The sequence below is a fragment of the Paroedura picta genome, chromosome 4 (genome assembly GCF_049243985.1).
Source record: "Paroedura picta isolate Pp20150507F chromosome 4, Ppicta_v3.0, whole genome shotgun sequence".
Taxonomy (NCBI): Eukaryota; Metazoa; Chordata; class Lepidosauria; order Squamata; family Gekkonidae; genus Paroedura; species Paroedura picta.
In genome coordinates, this window is record NC_135372.1 from 111,416,726 (window position 1) to 111,443,437 (window position 26,712).

Consider the following 26,712-nt stretch of genomic DNA (forward strand, 5'->3'; position numbering starts at 1 on the left):
CGCCTTTCCCCGCCCCGAGCGGCGTGCGCCGACGGCTGCTGCCGGCCCGCCGCAGTCTCCGCGCTCCGTGGCCATGGCTGCTCGAGACGCCGCTTCGGCCTGCAGCGCCGACGCCTTCCGGCTGCGGCACCTGCACCTGGCGCTGCGTGTGGCCTTCGAGCCGCCGGGCTCGGGCCTCCTGCAAGGCTCGGTGCGCCTGCAGCTGACGTGCCTGCGCGACCGTGCGGCCGAGCTCGTCTTGGACTCGCACCCCAGCGTGCATGTGGAAAGCGTCGGCCTGGCGTCGCCCGGGAGCCCCGGCGGAGACCGCCCGGAGCCCGCCGAGACGCTGCGCCCGCTCCCCTTCCAGAGCCGCCCCTTCGCCCGCTACGGCTCCGCGCTGCACATCGCCCTCCCGGACCCGCCGGCGGCCGGAGACACCGTGGCGGTGGAGATCGCCTACCGGGCAGGCGGAGGTCCCGGGGTGAGAGAGCCACTGCGCCGCTTCCCGCTGCGCCCGGCCGTGTCCCTATCCCCGCTCGCGGCAGTCTGGCGCTCAGAGTTCACATTGTGCGCCTGGACCCGATATCCGCGGGGAGGGGGAGTGGGATTTGGGGTGTTTCCGTGATGAAGGAAGTGCACTCCACGCACACTCTGGAGAGCGCTCTCCCCTCCTCCTGCTGCCGCCGAAAACCCTGGAGGTGGTTTTGGAGCAGCTGGGGTTCTCTCTTTGGGTGGGAAGGTGGCCTAGAAAGAAGTTGCATAGACCAAGAATCATAGAGTTGGAAGGGGCCATACAGGCCATCTAGTCCAACCCCCTGCTCAGAGAGAGAGAGAGAGAGAGAGAGAACATACTCCAAGGAGTTAAGAGGGTTGTTCATCAGTTTCTCTTTCCTTTCATCCTCAAAGCAATGCTGTGAGGCAGTTTAGGATGAGAGAAAGCGCAAGCCTGAGGAGACTCAGCCGGAGTTTCTCTGCAGGGTTTCCCAGATCCACAGTCATCACACTGCACCGGTTCGTGTGCAATCCTATTAGCCCCTACTTGAAAGGGCATTGTAGGTAAATCTGTCTGTAGGAAAGAGACCGTATGCCTTCTGTGCCTTGGGTCGTGTGTCTCCCATTCTGAGTGTGTTAATGTACACCTTGTGAAATTCTGTCTGACGACACATTAGATTGGAGCCGTGTCTGGGCATGAGTGGGTCAGTATTATTCCGTGGGAACTGCATTCAGCAGCAGCTTTGAAAACCTGAAGATCAGCTAAAGAGAGCCAGTGTGCTGTAGTGGCTAGGAGCAGGTGAAGACCCGTCAGCCGTAATGTAAGCAGAACAAAAAGTCTCAAGCTGGCGATTGCAAAATTTCTCCTGAATCCCTTCCCCTCCCCTCTGTTCCACAGATAACATGGGTCATATTAGAATGGTACATGTTTTGCTGCAAAGGGGAGTCCATGGGGGTCTAGCGCATGATTCTGTTTGCACGTGCTGGACTAAGGTCTGGGAGTCTGCAGCTTAAATTCCAGCTCTGCCCTGGAAGCTGACAGAGTGCCTGTCATTCTCAGCCTCACATGCCCCAAAGGTGATAAACTGGGGGAGAGGAGACTGATATTGCAGGACACTTTGGGTGTCCACTGGGGACAAAGTGGGCTGGTAATGTTGGAATCAAATTGACTCATTATTTCGAGCATTTCTGTGCTGCCGCTCCAGAGACCAGCTAGAGGAGGCTCGCAAAGGCAGAAACAATACCCAAACCACCATAAGAGAATCATCTGTGTTAAAAACAGGCCATTATAGTAGCCATATTAAAGTGATGGTAGCTCACAATTTGACCCAATGTCTGCTTTTTTAGATATCCTGTCTGGATACCTTCCAAACAGCCCAGAGAGAGAGACCCTTGCTTTACACTTCAGGCTTCCCTGTGCTGAACAGGTCTTTTTTCCCAGGCTTTCACACTCCGGCTATCAAGAGCACCTATTCAGCACGCATTCAGGTAAAGTTTCTTGCTGCTCACGGAGGATTGTCTTTTGTCTCTTGTCAGGTATGTTGGCTTACTCCTGAGCAGACAGCAGGCAAGCTGAAGCCTTATCTGTACACTCAAGGCCAAGCTGTTCTGAATAGGTCCTTTTTCCCTTGCTTTGACACTCCTGCAGTTAAAAGCACATACTCAGCAGTAATCAAGGTAAGGTACTCCCTAGGGACAAAAGAGCCTGACCGGCTGTACAAATTCCACTGGGGAGGGAGACCTTTGTGGGAGGAGGAACTTCAGGAATGGTGCAAAATGAAGCAGAGCTTTGCCCTTTTTCAACCCGATGGCTTCAGCGGACTCCGAAGGGCATCACTCTGGAAGTTGTTTTGGGCTAGTTGTTAACACCCTTCTAATAAATGCCAGGACCTTGGACTCCGAGATACAGGGGTCAACTGAGGGACAGCCTCTACCTGTAGTATGTACATATGTCCCCTTTTGTACTCTCAGACTTCTAGACTTATGCACTTGTATGAAGCATAAGCATTTACTGTTACCAGGTTGGGTTTATGTATGTAGAGTCTATGGCACAGTGTTCCTCTGTGTTTCTGTGCTTGTGCGCTGCTGTGCCATGACTGTTCCTTTCATCAGCCTGTTCCCTCTCTGTGAAGTAAGGGAGTCCGGGCTGCATTTGCAGCTGTTGGAAGATTCAGGATGCATCAACCAGGAAACATGCCTATAGTGCAAAAGAATTTTTACACAGAGCCTGAGTCAGTCTTTGTACCCCAGGAGCTAGTGTGGATATTGATGCAAAATGTTTCTGTTTCCTTGTTGGGTTTCTTTTTATCTCTGTTGTGCCCCTTCTATTGTCTCCAAGTACTTTTAATCTTCACATTTATCCCTCTCAGTTATCTACACAGGGGACAATGGATGAAGGAGTAGAGAGAAAGCTCTATGGTGCCATAGAGTCCATGAGAGTTTGGGTGTTTGTTTTAAAGCTTTAAGATATCTAGGGTGTGTTTTTTTTAGGGGGGGTGTTATTTTCTTTGTAAACACTTATACAGAACAAATTATGAGCCCAAACCAACAAAGTTTTATTCACAGTTACGGTTATAATCCTGGATTTCTTGTAAATATAGTAAGGGAGTAGGCAGACAGTTTGAAGTAGCATATTATTGATGTGGAACATGTACTGGCATGCTCCCTCCAACGGAAGTCTACAGACACGACATCCGTAGTGCCACCCTCAGGGACCGCACCAGAGGATGGACCGCAGCAGCGGCACCAGAGCACTGAGGTGCGCTCTGTGCTCATTGCTCTGGCATCATTCCCACCCTCTGGAGAGTGGGGGCAGCCTCGGGAGACTGGTGGGGGCGGGGCCAGAACAGCACTATGTCATGTTGAGCTGCCCCGCCCCCACCAGCAGACATGCCAGCAAGTAAGGAGGGGGGAGGGAGGGGGCATGGAGCAAGGATTCTCACCTTGTCGGTTGATTTTTAGATATCGATATATATCAGTTAATAATATAGGGCCTTCTAAAGACTAGAATTTATGTAATTCTGTAGGACAAAAATGCTCTCTTATCTGGATTGGGTTTTTTAATCCCTTTATTCATGGGTAGATCTGTTTTCTAACCATTATATGTCCAAACTAATTTATTCATCTAAAAATTTATAAAAATTACAGAACAGTAGCACTTGCCTGCTTAAGCAAAAGACCAACAAGCAGGGAGGGGAACCCAAATCAAGACATAATTGTGATGTTGGTAAAGATTTACTGCTAACAAGAGAGATTGATACATTGTAAGCTGTACATTGCAGCAGGATATATAAATTTTTAAGTGATAAGGCTTCAGAGCTTGAGGAAAACATTGTGGATACGGTCTGAAGAATTGGACAAAACCTTTTGCCATGGTAGTGTGGTCATCTTCCCCTCCACCCACAAGGCTTAATGATTCAGAGAATTATAGCCCTCTGGTGAAACAAACTGATTTAATTGCTGATACCTTGCAGAAAATGTCCTGATAAATTAGAATTGATTATTCAGCATGTTTACCGTCAATCTGTAAGAGCAGGAGAGAACATAGTGGAGATTCAATGGAGACAATTGTTGGAAGGGGTAATGATCCTAAGAAAGAGCGACTAGGAATAGGGATGAAAGGGGTACAAGACAATCAGGGAAGCACCAATGATAGCTCTGGAAGGATATCCTTATCAGAACAGGCTGATAAGATGGAATGCTAAATGGTGAGCCAGTTGTCCTTTACCTTTCTAAAGTTTCTGTCATATAGGTGGGTTAAAAACTAGTTGAGGTATTAAACAGCCCATTGTATTTCTGAGAATTCTCCTCACATTCCAGACCAGCAGGATAGTAAAGAAATTGCTTGTTTCCCATGATAATTTACAGCACTTTGAGTAAGGAGTAAGGAGATACCTTCAGAATCCCAAAGTACAACTGTTGGTCACTGGTAGGACCCAAATTAGCAATAAACCAGTACAATCCAAATATTTCCCTAACTGATTTGACCTCTTTTAAACCAGTGAAGAATGGAAAGGAAAAAAATAGAGAAAAAAAACAATGAGCCAATGGTTAGGGAATAGGTATGGAAATGTTGATGTTCTACAGCAGAATCTGTTATCTATTTTCACTGTTTGGGGGCTGGAAGAGAAGAATAATATTCCAGTGATTCCATGGTTTGCATTATTTTGACAGGGATCAGAGACAAACAACATGCAATGGAAAGTAGAAGGCAAATGACAGAACCTAGGAAAGAATTACTAGGGAACACAGAGAAACTCCCCACCCCACTCCCCTAATTTAACAGCAGAATGTATTAAAAAGTCAGTATTTCCATGTGAATGAGATCTGTTGTTAGAGAGCCATCTGCCATATTTAGTATATCATCTCACCTCCTCTTTGGTGTGGCTATAAAAGCTTGGCTGTGATATTAATCCTTCATGTTATAGTGTGTACATGGTATTATATTGAGAGCACTGAAAAAGGCCTTTGTGGCTAAAGCGCATCAGGTCGGATTTCTTTGGTTTATTATTTCCAATGAGGGCCGTAACTATTCTTTGTTGTATGTTACTTATTTATGCATGCTTTGATTTATACCCTGCCACTCTCAACAATGTTGTCTCTTGGTGGCTTACAATATAAAAACAGAATACAAAGTGCCCCATAAAACTCCCCTTAAAATATTAAAACCAGTACAGTAAAATGCTAATCAATAGTTTCAAGATGGCAGTATAATCCGAACAGGCCCAAAGGCCCAACTCCTCTGTTCCAGCCAGGCTGATGACGTTCCAAGAGATATAATGTGAGGATTCTAAACATCCTTGCAATTTCAGTGTAGGGCGGGACCCACAGAACATAACTCCTGTCATCCCCCACCCCCGGCCTCAACCAATCACCTGGTGGAAGAATCACCTGTAGGCCCTGCAGAACCTAGATAGTTCCATCAGGGCCCTCAGCTCTTCCGGGAGCTCATTCCACCAGGTTGGGGCCAAGGGCCAAAAGGGCCCTGGCCCTAGTTGAGGCCAGGAGGATGTCCCTGGGGCCCGGGACAACCAGCAGATGCATACCCGAGGAGCAAAGAGCCCTGCAGGGAGCATAGGTAGATAAGCAGTCTCTTAGATAGGTAGGACCCAGGACAAGTATAGCCCAATGTATGCTGCTCAGTGTGGCCTAAGAGTGTACTCTGTTTATCACTAAAGGTATATTTTGTTTGTACCTTCAACCTTTTGACCTGTTTGCTCAATCTGAAGGGCTTTATTGGCATTTAATGCCAGATACAGTGTTAGAAGATGGGCAAATGAATGGATGAGCCTGAGATGGTGCAGTTGATGTTGCTAGGTCCAGAGATTGTGTCGCCCAGGAGCCTGTGGCAGGAAAGTTGACATCTGGGTTTATTGCAAGCTCTGGTACCAGTGTCCATTGTTGTATTATTGTGGGTAAGGAGTTGCTTACGATCGGAGGGCTGTCTGTGGACAAGAAAAGGTGTGCTGTGCTGAATCTCTGCCACCACAGTGCTGAATTAGCAGCTGCAACAACAGCAGGGAAACTACACAATCCTGTATTGTCTGGAAAACCCCAAAATCTGAGTTCCAGAAGCATTTGCCTAAAGCAGGTTAAAGAAGTGCTGCATCTACTCTAGGATGCTAAGTCTCAAGTCAAAAGAACTATAGTTATGCAGTGCAATTCTAGAGATGCTTTCCTGGAGTACACACCACTGCAGTAGACCTAATGCTCTTCTCCTCCACACAAAAGTCATTTCAGATTAGTTTCTTCTCTTGTTAGGTGCCTGATGGTTTCACCGCAGTGATGAGTGCAATTAACTGGGAGAAGCAAAAGGACAACACTTTCCTCTTCAAGATGCCTCAGCCTATCCCATCCTATTTGGTTGCCTTGGTTGTTGGAGACATCGTTTCTGCTGAAGTGGGCCCCAGGTAAGAGCTGCTGTGGGGTACAGGTGTACCCCTCGCGTATTTCATTCATAGGCCTTTCTAAAGCCAAAAATGCAAAGTGACTGTCAGTAAAATTGCACAAAAAATAAACCCGCATCCCTGTACAATACGATATAACTACGGACATAGTAAGAGAAGAATGAACAAATGTATTAACCAGAGAAGAATTAGTCTTTAGGTTGCCGCAGTGCTTTTGTTTCTGGCTGCAACGGGTTAATGCATAGCTGCCCCTCTGAAAGAGAACCAAACAAATGCCTTTTGCTCAGAACTGGAATGAACAAAATGACCAGGCCACTCTTCCGGTGTGGCTGCCAGTAAAGTGACTGGACCCTGTGCCAGCCTTGAAAGGACCAAAACCACTGATAAGGAAGGGGTTTCTGTATGCTGGGGGTTAGTGGGCTCAGATACGCAGGTCTTTCCAAGTTAGCAAAAAGAAATAAGCTTCAGAAGTAGCATGATGATGACTGAGTATGTGCCCAACAGCACACAATATCCCAAGGCTGAGCCGGGGGGGGGGGGGGGGATCAGCCCGCTCTGAAAATGGGTAGAATCCTGGAGGGGGAGCCATAGAGGGGAGGATATCCAGATTATTCTCCTTTCCTAAAGTTCCTCTTTAGCCCCCAGCTAGTTTTGTGAAATTCAACAGGGGGGCAGGAGGGGGAGAGTCTAGATAGGGCTGGGCCAACACTCTCTCTCTTGACCTTCCTATCTCTTTGAAAATTCCTCAACAATGTTGTTTCCCTTTCAAACTGGCATAGATGTGTGCGCACCCATATGCATAGAATCTCAGCAGGTAGCTGAGATATTTTTTGACATTCTTAACCAAAGACTTTAAGGCAGGGCTGGCAGCAAAGACATTGTTAGCTCGATGTCTGAGCCTGGAGGTCCCTTCCAATGCTGTGATTCCGATCTATGATTCTATGCAGTCCTTTCTGTAAGACTGTCACAGTCTGTAAGACCTTAACTAATAAAGATGCAAAGTCCAAAAACTGCTTAAAAGGCTGTATCTTACTACCTCTGGGGCAAGAGAGCTGGTGTGCCGTAGTGGTTAGAAGGCCAGGCTATGATCTGGGAGACCCAGGTTCAAACCCCACCCTGCCATGGCAGCTCCCTTGGTCAGCAACAGCCCATCCTTATCCATTTGCCGGACCAATTCCAGGGGTGGCTGTTGTGGGGATCATGAGGAGGAGGGGACGGTGATGTTGTAAGTCACTTTTAGGGATAAAAATATACCTTCCTAAATGCATAGGTTTTAATTTGCACCTGGTGAGCATGTGAGCCAGTATTTGCAAACCAAGGTTAATATTGGCATGCTTCGTTGCTTATATGGTCACAGATGTGTTTGGACAGATTTCCATCAGTATGTTGGTTTCCCTACTAGGAGTCGTGTATGGGCTGAGCCGTGCCTGATTGACGCTGCTAAGAAAGAATACAATGGTGTGATTGAAGAGTTTCTCACCACTGGAGAGAAGCTGTTTGGGCCATATGTTTGGGAAAGGTACGCCTTCTAGGGGAACAGGCTGCGGTTTTAGTAGTAGAATGCACACTTAGAGTGCAGGAAGTCCACGTTTCCATCTTGGATGTCTCCAATGAAAGGCTTTTTGCCAGCAGGTGCTGGGAAAGTCCCTTTTCTGCATGAAACCCTGGAGACTTTCCCCTAGTCAAGAGGAGACACTGCTGATCTAGGTGGACTGACTACCTTTTTGCAGAACTAGTTGCTGTAGCTATAAAGCCAGAGGAAGTGCCCTGAAAAGAGCCCTTGATATAGGACAGTTAACAGATTTGATGCTTTTCTTCCTAAAGTCAGCTGGCTGGAGCTTTTGCTGAGGATGGGGCTTGGGGCTCCAGCAGGGCAGCAGCCATTCTCATCCTATGGCAATATGAGCTCTTGTTTAGTCAAAATGTGAGCTGCTTGAAATTGGTGGAGCCATTATGAAATTTACCCTGCCTTTTGGTGAACTTTCGTTCTAAAAAGCTGGGAGGGAACCTCTGCCAGCCATACAGAAGTGTGCAGAGTAACAGACCTACATCTAAACACTTTCTATTTATCAGCAGGACTCAAAAACACAAAAAACATAAAGAAAAATAGCTAGAATGCTACAGGAGGGGGGAGTGTCATTCTCATAAAGGACAGTATTGTTTTTGCTAATAATGGGGTTTCCCCCCTTGTTGATAGGTATGATGTGCTATTTATGCCACCCTCATTCCCTTTTGGGGGGATGGAGAACCCCTGTATCACCTTTGTCACTCCCTGCCTCTTGCCTGGAGATCGTTCCTTGGCCGATGTCATCATCCATGAGATCTCCCACAGCTGGTTTGGAAATCTGGTCACCAATGCCCATTGGGGGGAGTTCTGGCTGAACGAGGGATTCACCATGTATGCCCAGAGGAGGATAACTACAGAACTCTATGGTGAGTTTCATGTTAAGATGACCATTCTATTTTGGCTTGCCAGCATGGGTGCACTGAGGAAGAGCTGGACTGTACAGGCAAATGCAAGGCCAAGATCTACATCTACATCTTGGCCATCCATCTTGGGCATGTTTGCTGATGGCTTTCCTCAGGTACTGCTTTTAGGAAAAGGATGGGGAGAATGAAGTTGGATGCTTTTTTGTGGCAACTGCTCCTTGCTTGAGATATTTCCAGACCTTCTGTTTGTGTTTTAGTGTCAGTTCATCTGAATAATTGGATAGCCTGCAATGCTCAAACTGGATTATTGCACAGTTCTTAGTACTCAGTTAGATACATTGAAGTTGTTATTTTACATTTGAAGGTCAAAGCCTGGTGGTGGTGGTGGTGGTGGTCTTCTTAAAGGTGGTGGTGGTGGTAGAGGTCTTCTTAAAGGTGCCATTGGACACAAATTTTACTTTAGACCAATATAGCTATCCACTTGAATCTCTACGTTTCTGTTTTATTTTTCCAAGTAGCCGTGATATTGCCCTCCAGATGTCCTCACAGAATGCCAGAGAGGCAGCTTGATTTCATGGTTTGGCTTTCCAGATAAGCTTTGGATGCTAGCTCAGTTTCTCTCTGTTGTTTCTCCTCCTTATATCAGGGGCTGCTTATACCTGCTTGGAAGCTGCTACAGGGAGGGCCTTGTTGCGCCAACACATGGACAACACTGGGGAAGATCACCCTCTCAACAAGCTCAGAGTCATAATAGAACCAGGTCAGTTTTGATAACAGGGTATGTCTGCATGGCAGACCCTGAGCTGAGAGCCAAATGGAAAGCTGACAAGGTAGGAAAAGACAGGCAGAATGTTGGACAGGTAGCAAATTATCCACGAAACTGCTGTTGCATTTCTCTGTTCTCACCCTCCTACACTTCATGTGAGTTAAGGGTTTTAACGCAGATGTCCTGTTCACTACGTATTTACCCATAAATTCAGGGGAGGGCATGTTGCTAACTCATCGCCAATTATCAATCTATAATGCTGTGAGAATAGGGAACTATTGTAAAGAAGTTAGAGGAGAGAATGCCAGTAGGCTAGTGGCATGCGAAAGTGATGAACTGATATGGAGAAAAGCAAGATGAATGCACTTTAAATCAGTTTGTGAAATTTTGAGGACAGGAACTGGGCATCACAACAAAATGACTGTCAGGGGGAGGGTGGGAGCAGCCACAGAATGGCTGCCACAGAGCCTAAATTCCATCATAGGTCATGTTCCACCAAATGTTAGCAAGTTCTAAGACAAACATTCTCCTGAGATGAAAGTAGCTGTTTCTGCATGGGTGTTTCCTCAGACACAGATGCTGCATCTTCGGATCTTCTGAATCTCCTCCCACTCTAGTAAGGTGGAGGAAAGCCAATTTCAGGCCTTTCCTTTGGGAAGACTCTTCAGGGGGAAAAGACCAGTGGGTGTCAGGAGCCACACTGGCAGATGCCCATGATCATCAAGGCCCTGGGCACCACACTGGAGATCACTGACTAAAACAATTCATTTCTGATTGGTATTCTCTACTCATTGTAATGACTATTAGTTTTGTAAGCAGCATCCTCTTTTGTTTCTTTCTGCCAGGAGTCGATCCCGAAGACACCTACAATGAGACCCCTTATGAGAAGGGTTACTGCTTTGTCTCCTACCTCGCGCACCTTGTGGGAGACCAGAGCAAGTTTGATGCTTTCCTTCAGGTAGGGTCTCTTAGCCTGGAACTCCTCTCTGCTTCATGAGAGCCTGAGGAAATACTGTTTCCCCTCCAGCACTCGCTCACAAAGGGCATGGCTTGGCAGTCATAGAAAGTATAACTAAGTGAGTCCTAGAGCTTGCTTGCATCATGCCATTCTGGGAAGACACACCTCTGATAATGCACCTCCATTGCAAACCCCAGACCAGGGGTAGTTTGCGTTCGCTGGCAGGGGCTCATGGGAATTGTAGTCCATGGACATCTGGAGGGCCACAGTTTGACTACCCCTGCCCCGACCCATCAGCAGCTGCTGTAACTAACAGCATGACCTGGTTGAAGAAATGGCAAACAGGCAGATGGGAGGCTGGCATCGCAAGCCCAAAGAGTTCACAAATATTGATGACGACAGTTCGGTCTCTTGTTGCAGACGTCAGGAGGGCAGCCCCTTAGACCTCAGCGTTCTGTGACCCGGCATGTTAAATGGATCCCGTTTGGGTCCAAAAGCAAAAATTCTCCTGGCTTGTAGAGTCCTTCATTCAGCTCTAGATTTTCCAAGGCAGAGCAGGAGGAGAAGCTTGTGAGTTTAGTCACGGGTTGAACTGCTGGAGGGTTCACTGGGCAGCCTGTGTTACCCCTGACCACTCAGCCATTCTTTCTCTTTGCAGGCTTACGTGAACCAGTTCAAGTTTCAAAGCATCACTGCTGATGATGCTCTGGAGTTTTACCTGGAGTATTTTCCAGACCTGAAGAAGAAATGCGTGGATACCATTCCAGGTCAGGAATAACTCACCTGAAATATGATCGTATGCTTTTATTAATCACTCCAGGGGACTACCTGGGTTGGTCCTCCATAGCAGAAATGAACAGGAATCTTGTGGCATTTTAAAGACTAGCAAAGTTTTAATTCTAGCCTAGCTTTTTTTTTGCTCGCATTATCTGATGCATCCCATTAATTCCATGGATTTTTTCTCTCTCCTCCCTATTCCCTGTTCTTTCGGCAGGCTTTGAGTTTGACCGGTGGCTGAACACACCTGGTTGGCCCCCATACCTTCCTGATCTGTCACCAGGAGAAGAGCTGATGAAGCCGGCTGAGAAGCTGGCAGAACTGTGGGCATCCCCTGATCACAACATGGAGGCAATTAAGGCTGTGGATGTCTCTGCTTGGAAAACCTTCCAGCTGGTCTATTTCCTGGATAAGGTGTTGGAGAGATCCCCTTTGCCAGATGGTAAAACAGTCTGTGTTACTGAATGAGTGATTGCCGGGCCCTGTACACTCTGCTGAGCAAGCTGCAATGCAAACTGGTGGTTCTGGGAACTGGGTGGGGATTGGGTAACTTGGGTCACATGTCTCCTGAGGGGTTGTAAATCAGAACCACATAGCTGGAAGAGACCACAAGGGGCCATCCAGTCCAACTCCCACCTTCTCAGGGACTTAAAAATCATACACTCCTGACAGGTGCTCATCCAGTCTCCTAGACATTTGCCTTAAAGGAGAACCAATCACTCTTTGAGGCAGCATATCCCATCTAGAAACAGGCCTCATTGTCAGAAACTGCTTTCTAATATTTAAGTGGTAGCTCCTTTCCTGTGATTTGAATCCATTACTCCTAGTTCTTGTCTGTTAAGCTGCAGTAAACAAGTTGGTCTCCTCTTCAACACATCTACCTTTTACACGTCTACCACAGCTATCATATCACCACTTACCCCCATCTTCTCTCAACCTCTCCTTGTAAACCATGGATTCCAATCCTAGTCACCCTTCTTTGAACACATTCCAGCTTGTCAATATCCTCCTTGAACTGCAGTGCCCAGAACTGAACATAATATTCTAATCTTTCTAGGAATAAAAAAGCCAGAATTGTGCCTTTCTTATGGCTGTGATCATGTGTTCTAGCAAGTGAGCTGATATTCTCTGTTGTTCCATATCTAGGGACCGTTGAGAAGATGAGCAGCCTGTACCCCAAGATCTCCGGAGCACAGAATGCAGAGCTGCGTCTTCGGTGGTGCCTGATTCTCCTCAAGAATCATCACGATGCAGAATTGGACAAAGTGAAAGGCTTCCTTCAGAGCCAGGTTTGTGGCTCATTTTCCTGCCAGTCGACTGGTTCCCAGGCATATTAGGCCAATGCAGTGCAAGGTTTAGAATGTTGGAGTCACCCTGGGGAGCCCAGGCACAGATTCCCATTCTGCCATGGTGCTAATTCAATGGCCGGGGGCCCCGTCTACTTCTTGGGGTTGCTAGGGCTAAATGAAGAAGAGGGCAAACAGACACACTGGCCTGAATTGATTCGAGGAAGGAGAGGAGTGACCTGTGAGAATTAGAACATGTAATAAATAGTCCAGTAGCTTTAACCCTCCGAATTGCAGACTGAGACCAGTCCTAGGTTGGAGGAGGGCAGGGTTTGGGGTTCTACTTCTCAGCAGGGTGGCCTGCTATCTACTCTCTCCAGATATCCCTCCCCTGGTCTAAATCACAGCTTCTTGCTGAATGGGGAGAGCCAGCTTGGTGTAGTGGTTAGGAGTGTGGACTTCTAATCTGGTGATCTGGGTTCAATTTGACACTCCCCCACATGTAACCAGCTGTGTGACCTTGGGTTCACCACAGCAGTGATAAAGCTGTTCTGACTGAGCAGTGATATCAGGGCTCTCTCAGCCTCACCTACCTCGCAGGGTGTCTGTTGTGGAGAGAGGAAAGGGAAGGCGATTGTAAGCCGCTTTGAGACTTTGGGTAGAGAGTCTCTTCTTCTTCCTTCTTTTTCATTTAGTAACAGAATATTCTCCCACAGTCCAGAGAACACTATGATTTCTTCTTCCACTCTTTCTAACAAGGCATATTAGTTTTATTTTTTTAGAACCAAAGCCATCTCTTTATGCAACCTAAGACGGCCAATATAAACAACAGACAGTAATTAGTCCATGGAAACCATCCAAGCAGGAAGAGGGGTTCCCTTTTGACCCCTGAGAAGTTTCTGTTCAGGATCATGAACAAAAAAACTCATGGAGACCAAGGCTGCAGCAAGAGGCGGAACTAGGTAGCCTGGTCTCTCGTCCCTCTTACACCAGTGGAAAACTCCTTCACACAGGTTACTAATTGAGGGTGGTTGAAACAGGACTGTTAGGGGACAAAGTTAGTGGTTACTACAAACTCCAAGCCTGTTTGTAGTGGTTACTACAAACTCCAAGCCTGCAGCGATCTCACTAAACTTGTCAATGGACAATCTCCCCACATTAGTAATGGTGCTTATGAAATCTGCTGTTGGAGACAGGCCTCTTCACGTAGCTTGATGTTAGGACCGGACTTCATTTTGATGTTAACGCTGTGACTGCAGGTGTAAAATGTTAAGCGACTGATCTGGTATTTAATTTCTAGGGGCTTTTGAATCCAGCACCAGTGCTGTTTGTACTTTCATAGACCGTTTACGCACTGGAGGATTCATGCTGGGCTGCAGGCTGGAGTTTTAGTCGTGGCAGGTTGCCCCACCTCTTCCTGCACCCACATGGGGGAGTATTTGTCCCAGTGCACTTCATCCATCCCTGATCTGTGCTCCTGCATGGGAGCTGGGTCAGTAAAGTTCCCAATGCATAAACGGTCATAGTGAACATGTATTTTGCTGGAAACTTTGGTATGAAACTGTCAAGCATTTTATGATTCTAGTTTCAGTCCAGAAGTTGCTGCATACAGCAATTAACAGTCTGTCCTTTACTACCCTACAACTCTCAGCATAGGTTTTCCAATCCCATTTTCTTATCCGTGCAACCCTGTCAGTTCCTTGGCACAAAAGCATTGGAACAAATGTTAAATTGTACTTTGTTGTACTGAAAAATGGATTTCTGCAGCATGAACAGTTGTCAGCTTTTTCCTTTTTTTTTAGGGTGGGAGAAATGTGTACGTTTCTGGAATATGGAAGAGACTTTTGTAGCTACTCTCTACAAGTGTATAGTCTACTGTGATTTTAGTGTCAAAGAAGCCCTCTAATTCATTGTTGGTACTTTGTTTCAGGGAAAGCAGAAATATACCCTGCCCATCTACCGAGCCATGGTGAGTGGTTCAGAGACTGCCCAAAATCTGGCTGTAGAGACGTTCTCTGCCACAGCACCACAACTTCATGTTAATGTCCAGACCTATGTCAAAAAGATCCTGGGCTTGGAAACTGCAGAAAACTAACAGGAAGAATCTCAGAGCCAAAGCCTCTTCTGAAGTGTCAGCAGTTACTGGGTTAAGTGGGAAGCAGAGGGTGGGGGGCTTGTTAACAAACCCTATTTCCAGGGGCTTGTTAACAAACCCTATTTCCAGGGTTCACTGTTGGGCGGGGGGGGGGGGAGTGGAGACTTCCCATTAAATGCTGGATTTTTTTATTATTCTTTACATTTTCTGGCGCTTCTTTGAAATTTCCTTATGGACAACCTGCTGGTTATTTTTTAAATTTCTTTTTTTTAAGGATCTTATAACTAATTGCAAATTCTGTGTGTATAATTATGTATACACACAATTTGTTCTATTATTAAAATAAATTCCAACATTCCAACATTTTTAGAACAACTGCAGAAACAAATACTTAGTTCAATAAACAAAGCATCTTCCAATTTACATTAGTTACATTGTTGTCTTCTTTCTTTAATTCTTGCTGTCATAATTTATTAATGAAATCTACAAAAAGGCTCCTTTATTTCCAACATTTAATACCGAGAATCTCTGCAATGGTTAACCATAATATAACAAAAATCTAGCATTGATTCCTTTGAAATGTGGGGTCGGGGGAGAATTTTATGGATATCATAGACTGTGAAAAAGACAAATCAGTGGGTTCTAGGTCAAATCAAGCCTTAACTCTCCCTAGATGACCTAACTGAGGCTATTGTACTTTGGTCACATGAGAAGACAAGAGCCATTGGAAAAGGCAATAATACTAGGAAAAGTTGAGGCAGGAAAAGAGGAAGTCCCAACATGAGCTGGACTGACTGTATAAAGGAACCCACAGCCCTCAGTTTGCAAGTGAGAACCACAAAGGTTAGGGATCAAATTGTATATAAAATATATAAACAATTTATTATTGAAGCTGAAAATGTTTAAAACCATTAGATATTTTATCTATTGGGCACACATAAAGCATCTCAGTATGTACACCACTAAAGCCAATAAATTCAGACCTAACACATTCCAGTCATACTGATCTTCCTCAGAGGTCAACATATAGATATACACAATTGTAAAATTTTAAATATTCAGTTTTCAATGGGGGTAAATACCTGCAGGTAACAGAAATAATGAGAGATTAGTGCTGCTATTCTCATTCAATTATATAAATTCTAATAAGGAGACTTTATTGAAGAAAATCTTTTTATGGAAAGAACCACAAAGCATATGGGGGGGGGGGAGCTCAGGAGGCCCTACGAAGTTCTCACAGGGCTCCAGGGAGTCCTGGTTGGGAATCCCTGCCTAAATCTCAATGAGTGATATCCCCGTATTTCTAAATGAGTAACTGTACTGCAGCTGTGATTTATAAATGTTCTGGCAGGGGAAGGTTCCTGTTGGAACCTTGCAGTAATAGGCCTAAACTACTAGGAATGGTATTGGCTAGATATCTGTGGATCCTTCCCCATATGTATGACCCACCCCAGATTACAGAAACATCTACACTGATCTGGCTGGAACAATTACTGGGTGGAAGAAATTATGCCGTCATCTTTCTCTGGGTGTTATTCTTAGCTTTTAGTATAATTAAGGGGTTTTATGGGCTTTTATGCTGTGTTTTTACAGCGTAAAAATGTGTAAACTGCCCTGAGACAACCTGTTATGAGAGGCGGTATAGAGGTATGAATATAAATTAAATAAATAAATAATGTCAAATCAGGGTAGTTCAGCAGTAGAATCAGCTGCCTTAGGAAGTGGTGAGCTCCCCCTTACTGACAGTCCTCAAGCAATGGCTGGACAGATACTTATCCTGGATGCTGTAGGCTGATCCTGCATTGAGCAGGGGGTTGGGCTAGATGGCCTATATGGCCTCTCCCAGCTCTATGATTCTATGATGCTTAATTTTGGCACACCAGTTGTGTGTAGGGTGTGAAAATATCTGCCTTGCCCTGTTCCCACAAAATGGCAAATCACATTTATTTGGAATATTGCAGACAGCTTGCACTCCACTCCCGTTACATGAGATAAATCTACCAAAACCGAGCATCTGGAAAGTCTGTATTCTCATTTTAAGCTTCTGTGCTGTACGTGGGTCTGGACCAGTCCACTTTTGGCAAGGCCCATAATGATCGGATGTGGTGGTGAGGATTCAAGTCGGCCGTCTGTGTAAATACCCTTCCTGACTTCCTGACTGTCTCTGTATAAAGCAGCAGGTGGCAGTAGGCAGCTGTAAGCAGAAAGTGAGGGGATTGGCTCTCTGCTTCTCATAGGCTGCCACTGAAGATTGGTTGTTCTGTGCAGGTTGTTTTCCTGATGAAGGTCAACCCAAAAAACACAGAGGTACAAAGTGCCCACGGCAACTGTATCCTCCTCAGACCCCACAAGGATGCTGATCTGGCCACTATCTGCTTGCTGTTCTCTTCCACACTTACAAAGGCCATGTTTTATGAGGGCCTACTTAAGTAACTCCCTTTTTCTCTTTTACTCCGGGGCTGTTTTTCCAATGTCTTTCAGCCTTTCTACTAAAAGTAACTTTTCTAGCTGGCCTGAACACAACAGCAGCAACCAGCTGTCCTCCCTGCAAACTTTGGTGACGTGGTTAATCACTATCCTAGGTAGGGAACGTAGTGAGATAGGCCCAGCAGGTGTCTCTACTTCACCACACCTGTATGGTTGGAGGAGGACAATGAGAGAGACCCCAGATTATGGCTATGAAGTGAGGCTCCTTCTCACTCCCTTTTTCTGAAATTAGTTACCAGAATAAGTACAAGTGGGTGTGTTGTAACTGGCTTCCTATAATGGAGCTGGAGTGTATTCTGTGCTTAAGAAACCTAATTGTACCAAGAGGAATCCAGATTTGATGTCAATATAAGCTAATACATAAACTATTTAAATCATGAAAGTCAAATAATTTACTCTGCTGCAGAAGAAGGAAAGCTGGGCAGGGTAGAGACACCTTGATTTCTAGAAATTTTGTTGCCTAGTGGGAAAATGCGCACACAACCAAGTTCCTGAGAGTTCAAAAGTGAGTCCAGTGACATCTTTATGACCAACTAAGTTTATTCTGGGTATAAGCTTTCATGTGCAGGAACACTTCTTGAGATACACTGAAACAATTTTTCTTAAGTCTTACATATAGGTATGGGAGGGGGCAAGGTTGGTTGCGAGGTATGGGGGACATCATCGGGGCAGGGAATTGGGGTCACTGTGAGCGGGGCAGGCAGTTGTGAGTTTCGGGCATTTTGCAGGGAGTTAGACTAAATCAGTGGTCTCCAACCTTTTTATCACTGGGGACCGGTCAACGCTTGACAATTTTACTGAGGCCTGGGGGGGGGGGGGTAGTCTTTTGCCGACAGACGTCGCCACCACCTGAGCTTCTGCTCCACTTGCTTTCCCGCCAACGCCCCTAACTTCCCGCCACCCGCTGGGGGGCACTGCCAGCTGCAGATGCACAGTGCCATGCCGAGGGGGAGCCCCAGCCATGGCGGCCACTGGAGAGCACCAAAGGTGAGCTGGCAGCAGAGTGGCAGGGCAGCCCCTGAGGCAGCAGCCAGGGAGGAGGAGGAGGAGCCGTGGCCCGGTACCGACTGATCCACGGATCGGTACCGGTCCCCGAACCGGGGATTGGGGACCAGTGGACTAAATGACCCTGGAGGTCCCTTCCAACTCCATCAGCATACAGATAAATAAAATGCTAATTTGCTGCAATTCATAGACTTTACTAAATATAAGGTCCACTTTTAGCTATACGTCTGCATCTTGACTCTCATTAGCCTTTCCTGGCAACTAACCCTCCCAAATCTATATATAATTCTTGAGGAAATCTATTGAAAAGTATTGAAAAGTGGACATCTGGACATGCTAAGTGCCTCAGTTCTTGCTTATACCCAGAACTAAATTTTGTTGGTCTCGGAGGTGAGACTGGACTCAAACTTAGTTCCCACATTTGTTTGTATGTTAATTTGTTGCCATTCACAGGTCTTACTAACTGCTTTAATTCAATCTCAGCTGTACCTTGTCGCCCAGTTACTTGGCATCTTGACTGACTAGCCCTTCTGGCCCTCTATAGCAGTGGTCCCCAACCTTTTTATCACCGGGGACCACTCAACGCTGGGGACCACTCACCGGGGACCACTCAACGCCTTTTACTGAGGCCCGGTGGGGGGGGGGGTAGTTTACTCCTCTACTCTCAACCACTGCCCTAGCACTCTCTGATCGCTATGGTAATGTTTAAACATCCCTTCAAAATAAGATACAGACATGCCACAACAATGAAGTATGTTATAAAGGGCTGGGGGGGATGAAGTAAAGGGCCAGGGGGGGGGGGAGAAGGCATCCTTCGCGGCCCACCTCCAATTAGTCGAAGGACCACATGTGGTCCGTGGCCCACAGGTTGGGGATCGCTACTCTATAGTTAAGGCTTGATGAAAACTGATTCAGTGTATCCGAGGATATGTGCATGCACGTGAAAGCTTATAACCACAATTAAATTTTGTCAGTCTTAAAGGTGACACTGGATTCAAACTTTGTCCTGCTGCTTCAGACCAACACAGCCATCCAGTTCTAGACCAGTATTGTCATGGTGGTAAACTCGGAACCCAGTACCCATTTTTGAATGGATTGTATATCAGAATACCCCCTCCCCCAGCCCTTTAATATTGCTAAGTTTACTAGACTTTGGTCATCTTTATACCTGGCATGTAACATTTTAAAAAATTAAACATAATTATTGTGTTAGTCCAATATTGCCTCTGTTCACCATTTTTAAGCTTTGCCTGCCTGATTATTGTATTGGGCACTCTATGGAACAGATCTTAGACAGATGAGGATCGAAGAATAAGGATTACTGAAATCAGAATCCTAAAGTAAAACTGGATGTGTATCTTCTGCCATTCTCATTTCAAAAGGAAACACATTGCAAAAGAAACATTATTGCAGAAACTTATCAAAGGTAGCAATCAGACTGACATGGAGTCAATTTTTAACCCAGGAACAACAGCAACTTAGCAACAACCCTGAGAATGTTTCATTCTGTAGTCTGTTACTAACTGCTGTGTATATTATTTATTTAGCATTTGATTTATAGACTGCCCCTCGCCACAAGTGGGCTAAGAGTGGTTTACAACATAGATTAAACCATTTATAGACAAATTTAAAACATCCTAAAAATTAAAACTAACAACCCACCCACCCCATTGTTATGGCTATACTCACTTCAACTTCTTATCAGATCCAAGAACATATAAGAAAGATAGATGTGTACTACACTAAATGATTTGCAAATTACTTAGAAAAATTACTGGAGCTATGATCTATACCAGCCTTTCTCAACTTTTTTACCATTGAAAAACTCCTGAAATCTTTGTCAGGCTTTGAGAAACCCCAGAAGTGGTGCAATTGTGCAGAATATGGTTGGAAGCATAGCTACATACATGCCCACCAGGGCCCGTTATGCAATTCTGCATCACTGAATGCTCTGTGGGTATGAATCTACTTGTTGTCCCAGGTCCCCGGGACAGTTGCCTGGCGTCAACCAGGGCCAGGGCTTGCTCAGCCTTGCCCCCAACCTGGTGGAATGAGCCCCTGGAAGAGCTAAGGGCCTTGACAGAGCTGTCTAGGTTCCACGGGGCCTGCAAGATGGAGCTCTTCCGCCAGGCATTTGGATGAGGCTGGGGGGTGCCTGGAGTTACGACCTGAGGGTCCCACCCTATGTCAAGTGCTAGGCATTAGATGTGAGGCAAGGAAGACCGACATCCTGTACATTTCATCTTGGGCCACGTTTGTGGCTGGATGTGGGAACAGTGCAGTTATTGGGGGTATTTTTGGATTTTCCCTGCCATCTTGTCATTTTAAATTGTTAATAGAAGGGTTGATGGGGATTGCTGATTTTATTATTTTGTGGTTTTATGGGGCTGTTTGGCCATTTTATTCTGTAAGCCACCTTGCGCCAACATTGTCAGGAGAGGTGGGATATAAATGTAATAATAAATAAAATAAATAATACTTACTCCTTGTTTCATCTCTGTTTTAGACTTCTGGTTGATTCTATAACCCTAATCCTGTTTGTTTATATTTTCACATGTATTCTCCCCTTTCCTTGGTGGCTCAGGGACAATCACATCAAATTTGTTACAATACAGAAAAATGAAACAAACATCCAAATAAAAGTTATTGTTTAAATTTAAGATGTAAAATCATTTAAAAGCCACCGCCTCTTTCTGGAATTAAAACTTATGAGGGGGCATGGTCAGCTGTTGGAGGGCTGAATTCATTGGGTAGATTTTGGGCTTGGAGGGCAGCATTTCCAGGCTTCAGCCATAGGCTGTCTTGCAGGCTCTGCGGAACAGTTTACAACTGCAGGGCTCTGATCTTATTAGGCAAAGCATTCCACCAGGCTGGGCCAGGGCTGAAAAGGCCTTGGCCCTGGTTGAGGCCAGTATTACTGAATGCCCCATTCATTGATTGTATTGAGTCATTTTTTGTAATTTGTCTTGAGTCCAAGTGAGAAAGGTAGACTAGAAATAATGTAAATAAACTGACTTGTATGTCAACCTCTTCCCATTATTTCACAAAACAATGCTAAAGACCTATGGGCCCTAAGGGCCTGTCAAGGACTGCAAATCTCAAGGTTCAAAGAGGTCAGTCACTGGCTCCTTATTGGAGTTGCTGATCAGGAAATTCAAATCAGGACACGATTGTCTTCGCCCTTCCTTCTGGCCCAAGCCAGCCTCACCCTCGGGCCTAAGTGTAAAACACCATGGCTGATCAGTAAGAATCTTGTGGCCAGTCTCAGCTAATTTAAAAATGTCCTTTTTCTAATTGTTTTTATTCTTTTGCTGGTTGCTTTAAAAACCTTTACGATTTTTATAGTAATCAGTGTTGTAACCTAAAGACATTTTGGTACCAGCCTCCTTGTTGAAGAGAAAATAGTGTCAACAAGGTGAGCATCAGGATCCCTCCCCAGAGTTGTTTACTTATTCCATGGTTGCTTCCCCGTTGTGGCCCATCAACAGTCCTGAGGCTGGTTTTTGGCCTTGTAAGAATCTTCCCAAACACCTTGGAGGTAGAAGCAAGAATCTGAGAGGTCCAAATGGAATGTGACAAGTGGCAAATCCTAGTGGTTATTTTAGGCTCCCTGATTGGATAGGTTATTAGAAGACCTCAAGTGCTTAGATTATCAGTGGCAGACTGAGCAGGGGGAAATAAGAATCTGTATCCAGAAGTCACTAGGATCTCAAAAGGGACCTGATCCATCTAGTCCACATCTTTCCCACCGGGAAGCCCAAAAGCAGGGCAGTAGCCCTCTACCTTTCCAGCTTTCCAGCAAATGCAAACTTTGCTTAGGCACTGTCTCTGTACATGGAGGTTCGATTAAGCCATCATGGCTAACAGGCATTGACAGAACTACCTTCTTTGAATTTCTCTAATCTTTAGTACGATGGAATCTTCACGTATATATGTGATGACCAGTCCCTTGTCCTACATTTGATCTGTGTACGCCCTTCTGCCCAGGGTGAAATCTGGCATGGATGACCCAAATCTGTCTTGATAGAACAGAACTGAAGTCTGAGCTGGTAGTTCAGGTTTTACCTGCGGGCATGGTTTGCTTTGACTAATATCCAACTGACGTAATTCAATGCAAGGCTTTAGGAGTCACTGAGCCATAGGGATCCATGGAACCACCCTGCAGAATATACACTAGTTGCTAGGCTCCTGCGGGCCACAAGCTAGAGACCCACAATGCAATCCTAAGCACAGTTATGTCCTTCTAGACCCATTCAGAAGGGTGTGACTCTGCTTAGGACTGCACGGACTGTGTAGCAAAACAATCTCGCTGGATGTTTTGTGCCAAGAGTGCTGTTTCTCTGCCCCCATCACAAGGCATATTGCTGGGTGATCTGGAATCAGTAGCAGGACAGCTATTAGACAACAGCATCTTCCTGCGTCAAGCTAGATCTTATGCTCATCTGAGACTTGCAGCAATGGCAAGTTGTGAGCACTGTTAGCAATGAGAGAACAGTGATCCACCCCATCCCCACCGCACTGCAAAGACACAAACTGTATTGTGGCAAGAAGCAAACCTGAAGAGACCATCTATTATCAGGACCCTGGGGTTGCCCTCTGGTCAACGAGGTCCAACCAGCAACTTCCATGCTAAACACAAGGGGGAAGATGACCACGCTGCCCTCCCCCCCTAGTGATCAGGGCATCAGACTAAGGTGTGCAGGAAGCAGGTCTAAGTGACCACTGTGCCACAGGGGCTTGCTGTGTGTCTATGAGCCAGTCACATTCTCAGTATCGCCTACCTCACAGGGTCATTGTGAGGGTAAAACTGAAGTGAAAGATGCTGTATGCTGCTTTTAGTTCCCATTGGGGAGAAAGTGTGGCATAAATAAGGAAACAAAATGTGTTGTGTTGCAGCAGGAATCCCATCTGATTGCAATTCATGTCCAGTGGGCTAACCATGTTCCATTCATAGCCACAAAACATGGTAAATTATATTTTAGCAACTGATACTTGATTGACCAAACAAGCCATTCAGTTGAAATGCAGATTTGGAAACAGGAACCCACCCAAGGAGACCCTCTTCCCTCACTTGTATCCATCACGGACTATTTTTTGCCTGATTGCTCAAGACTAATCACCACCAAACATGCAACTTTATTTTATGAGGGGGGGGGGGGGAGGTTTCAAAGCTTCCTAGCAAGTGGATGAGAAGTAGACTGGGAGGCAAAAACTGCCCTAGAAAAGCCTCATGAGGCTGAGGCCAGTGGCTTGTGGAGGTATCTCTCACCCACCATTTTCTTTATTTTCAGTTTGCGCTTTCCTTGCTTGGGATCTTGGTTGACTGAAACATATCCCAACCACTAGAGGGTAGTCATGTCTATGGCTACTGTTTTCGATGCACCTGCCTCTCTTTTCAGCGAACTGGATCCTGGAGTCAGGGAAACAGAGTAGCCACCACTGACATGGCCACAGAAGCAAAACTGTAATGACTCACGCAATCTCCTTGACCCTGGAAGGAAACTGGCTTCAACTGGTGACTGGGTGAGAGTTTTCTGTGAGCAACGTAACTGTGGGCCTTGGAAATACAAAGCCTCCTCAGTGCATCTCAGCACTACTGCAAGGGGGATATTAAACATTAAAATCTTATTGTCTTTATGGCATTGTTTTCTTGTCTTATTTTGAATTCCCTTGGAGGTCTGCAACCAGGGACAAAGGCATGGGGGTTGGAGCCAACCAGATATTATGTGGGTGAAGAAAGAAGGACAACCAAAGAGGCTACGCTCAGGATTAAGGGACTTGCGTGGAAAAAAGCCACATGGGACAGAGTCTCTAGAAAAAGGAGAGCTGGGCAAGATAGAGTGGAAAATCTGGTCAGATTTATTGGAGTAAATAAATACATTTCTTACAAATGAAACTATCTTCAAAGAATGGAGAAATGGTTCTATAGGGAAGTAATGAGAGAGGCAACCCCCAATGCTGGAGAGAGTAGATCAAGAGGTTGCCAGATGAAAAATGAACAGACTGATGGGTATAGTTTTAAGCCTCCCTACTGTCATGTGCATTCACGATGTGAGAACAGATGCCCTAGAAGATATTAATATTGGAGTTGCAACACTTCTAGTAGGTGGTCATTGCCTCTGGCCCAGCCCAAACTTATCAGCCATCTTATGGAGCTCAGTTTGGGGGTGGAGCTGGGAGTAGGATTTGGAGCAGAGGGACCTCAGTGGACTATAATGCTATGGTGTCCACCCTCCAAAGCAGCCATTTTCTCCAGGGGAACTGATCTCTGTCACCTGGTAATTCCAGAAGATTCCCAGGTTCCACCTGGAGCAGCCTTTCTCAACCGGGGTTTTGTGAAACTCGAGGGTTTCCTGCATGGATGAGAGTTAATTTTTAAAATATATTTTAAAATTTTGTTAAACATTTATCAGGTGATATCACCATATATGATCATGTTGACCTGTTTCCCCTCCTCCCAAAATGGCCAATGATGGGTCTGGAGGGGTTGGGAAGGGGCAGGGCTTGAAGCCAGGGATTTCTTGAAGCCAGGGGATTCTCAATGGTAAACAAGTTGAGAAAGGCTGACTTGGAGGATGGCAACCCTAAGCCCAGTTTGAAGAACAAGAGCAGAGAGCATGAAGAAATGTTATAGCTCAATGGGTTTTGACCTTTCTTTGGAGGCCATGACTGTAGGAACATGCATCCAATAACACGGACTTTCAAAACACATCCCGTAAAAATGTTCTTTTGTACACATATAAAGTGAATCACCCACATATTACTAAGAAGTACACATCTTAAAATAAATCTTTTGAAGTCGTTAAAAGAATGAAACCAGAAATAATGTGCAATTCATTATCTTTACTAGATGGGAATCTAAACCAGCCTGACCAATTCCAGCCATTTGGACTGCTGGCTTTGAAGGAAATATAGTCCTGGCAGTCACAGACTTCAAAGTCTCACCCCCCCCCCTTTCCCTTTGTTTCCAATCTAAATATCTGTCAACAATGGTGGTTGTTTAGAATATATCCTTCTTGGCTTATTTCTCCCATTTACAAACACTGTAAATTGTTAATATTATGCTTGGTAAGGTGACAGTTGTGATAACACACTTACTTTCAAGTAAATGTTTTAAGATTACAGTGTAAATTTCAGAATCTCAGAGGTGTCTCCTTCCTATGTGAATGTGCCTTACTAAACGTTGGAGTCTTTGCTCTATTCAGACAATCATATGTAAGGTGGATGCAGAAGTATTCCTGTGAAGAAATGATTTCTCTAACACAGAACAGGGGCTGCATTGCTAACTTACATGTTGCCCCCCCCCTCCCCATATGAAGCTTAGCTGAAAGGCTTGACATCCTGTTTCCCATGTTGTGGCTACAAGCACAAAAAAGGCATGGGAGACTCCAAGGTGTGATCTCTATTCCCACAAGTGAAAAACAAGACTATGACCTAGATGTACCCACTTTGCTACTCCAATGGGGACCCTGTGTATAATCCCTAGGATCTATGTACTGTTATTGTGAGTGGAAATGCCAGAGGGAGGCGGGGGAATTTGCCAGCTTGATGTAGTGCGTGCTAAGTGGCAGCAGAGTCCTGGGGCAAACCCAGTGCCAGACAGCATTCTCAGAAATGGCAAGCAATGAGCACCTGACGTCAATAGGGTGTGCCAGGCACAGTGCCTCTGGCCCAGCCAGCTAGGCCGGTTGCGTGGTGGGCTGTTGGTCTTGCCACAAGGCTGTTGTGAGTAAATAGTTCCACCCCCTGGGAGCATGGCGGCCCAGTCCCCAGGAGCAAGAGAGATCAGCCTGCCTCCCTCACAACCATCCATACAGCCCCCCCCCAAAGGGTCACAGAGAGTGCTCCCCATGAAACTGGGGAGGCAGTGGTGGTTTTTACAAAGCCTGTTGACATCATTGTGTGTGTTTGGTGGAGGGGGGCATTTCGCTTGCCTGTCCAATCCCGCAATAGTTAGAATGCGTACTTAAAAAAAAAAAAACAATCCCTGTCTCCTGCCTTCTAGTTCACACTGACAGTATTCAAGGGAAGGAGGCTGAGAAAGGTTCTTGTGGGAAGGTTTCACCTTCTGGAAGCTCCCGGCTGCCTCCGTCGAGTCCAGCCACTTCTTCCCCCCGCCCTAATCGCCAGTCAGTCCCCGCCCCCTCCGCAGCTCAGAGGCACAGGGGGAGCAGCACCCTCATGGTGGGCGACTTTGGAGGGCGCCCAGAGGCCACATCAGCCTGGGAAATCGGCAGCCCGTCCTGTGGCGTCTTTCACGCACGACTGGTGCCCCCCCCCGGGAGCGACGGCTGGAGCCCGCTGCGCCAGAGCCGCGCGGTGTTGGACGGCCCGTCTTGTGCTGGAGCTGATCAGAAGCCGGAGCCTGGCCTTGGCCCGGGGGGGGGGGGGGGAACGAAGGAGAGCCTGATGGCTGGCGAAGTGCGAGCCTGGCCCTCGTGGGCCACCCGCTGCCCCCTTCCCTCCTCTGGCCTCGGCCTCACCCCCGCACACCCCATTTATATTCAGCTATTCTTGGCCGGGGAGGG

At 46.1% G+C, this 26,712-nt stretch overlaps 1 protein-coding gene across 2 annotated transcripts; it reads left to right on the forward strand.

Moving 5' to 3' along the window:
• Positions 1–73: 73 nt before the first annotated feature.
• Positions 74–15,115, forward strand: RNPEP (arginyl aminopeptidase). 2 transcript variants are annotated; one of them, XM_077335070.1, is made up of 11 exons: positions 74–463; positions 1,822–1,962; positions 6,235–6,383; positions 7,783–7,899; positions 8,578–8,813; positions 9,457–9,570; positions 10,422–10,534; positions 11,193–11,301; positions 11,529–11,753; positions 12,458–12,600; positions 14,528–15,115. In XM_077335070.1, the coding sequence occupies exons 1-11, from the start codon at positions 74–76 to the stop codon at positions 14,690–14,692; spliced, it is 1,902 nt and encodes a 633-aa protein (XP_077191185.1). In that variant the 3' UTR covers positions 14,693–15,115. The 2 variants fall into 2 exon arrangements, with proteins under 2 accessions (XP_077191185.1, XP_077191184.1); XM_077335069.1 differs by lacking the exon at positions 1,822–1,962 and adding an exon at positions 2,011–2,151.
• The last annotated feature ends 11,597 nt before the right edge of the window (positions 15,116–26,712 follow it).

Bases quoted from the DNA above. Each gene is read 5' to 3' on its own strand.
- RNPEP (XM_077335070.1), top strand. From the start codon at position 74: ATGGCTGCTCGAGACGCCGCTTCGGCCTGCAGCGCCGACGCCTTCCGG. The intron at 1,963-6,234 runs GTAAAGTTTCTT...TTCTCTTGTTAG, and splicing joins CCTATTCAGCACGCATTCAG to GTGCCTGATGGTTTCACCGC. The intron at 12,601-14,527 runs GTTTGTGGCTCA...ACTTTGTTTCAG, and splicing joins AAGGCTTCCTTCAGAGCCAG to GGAAAGCAGAAATATACCCT.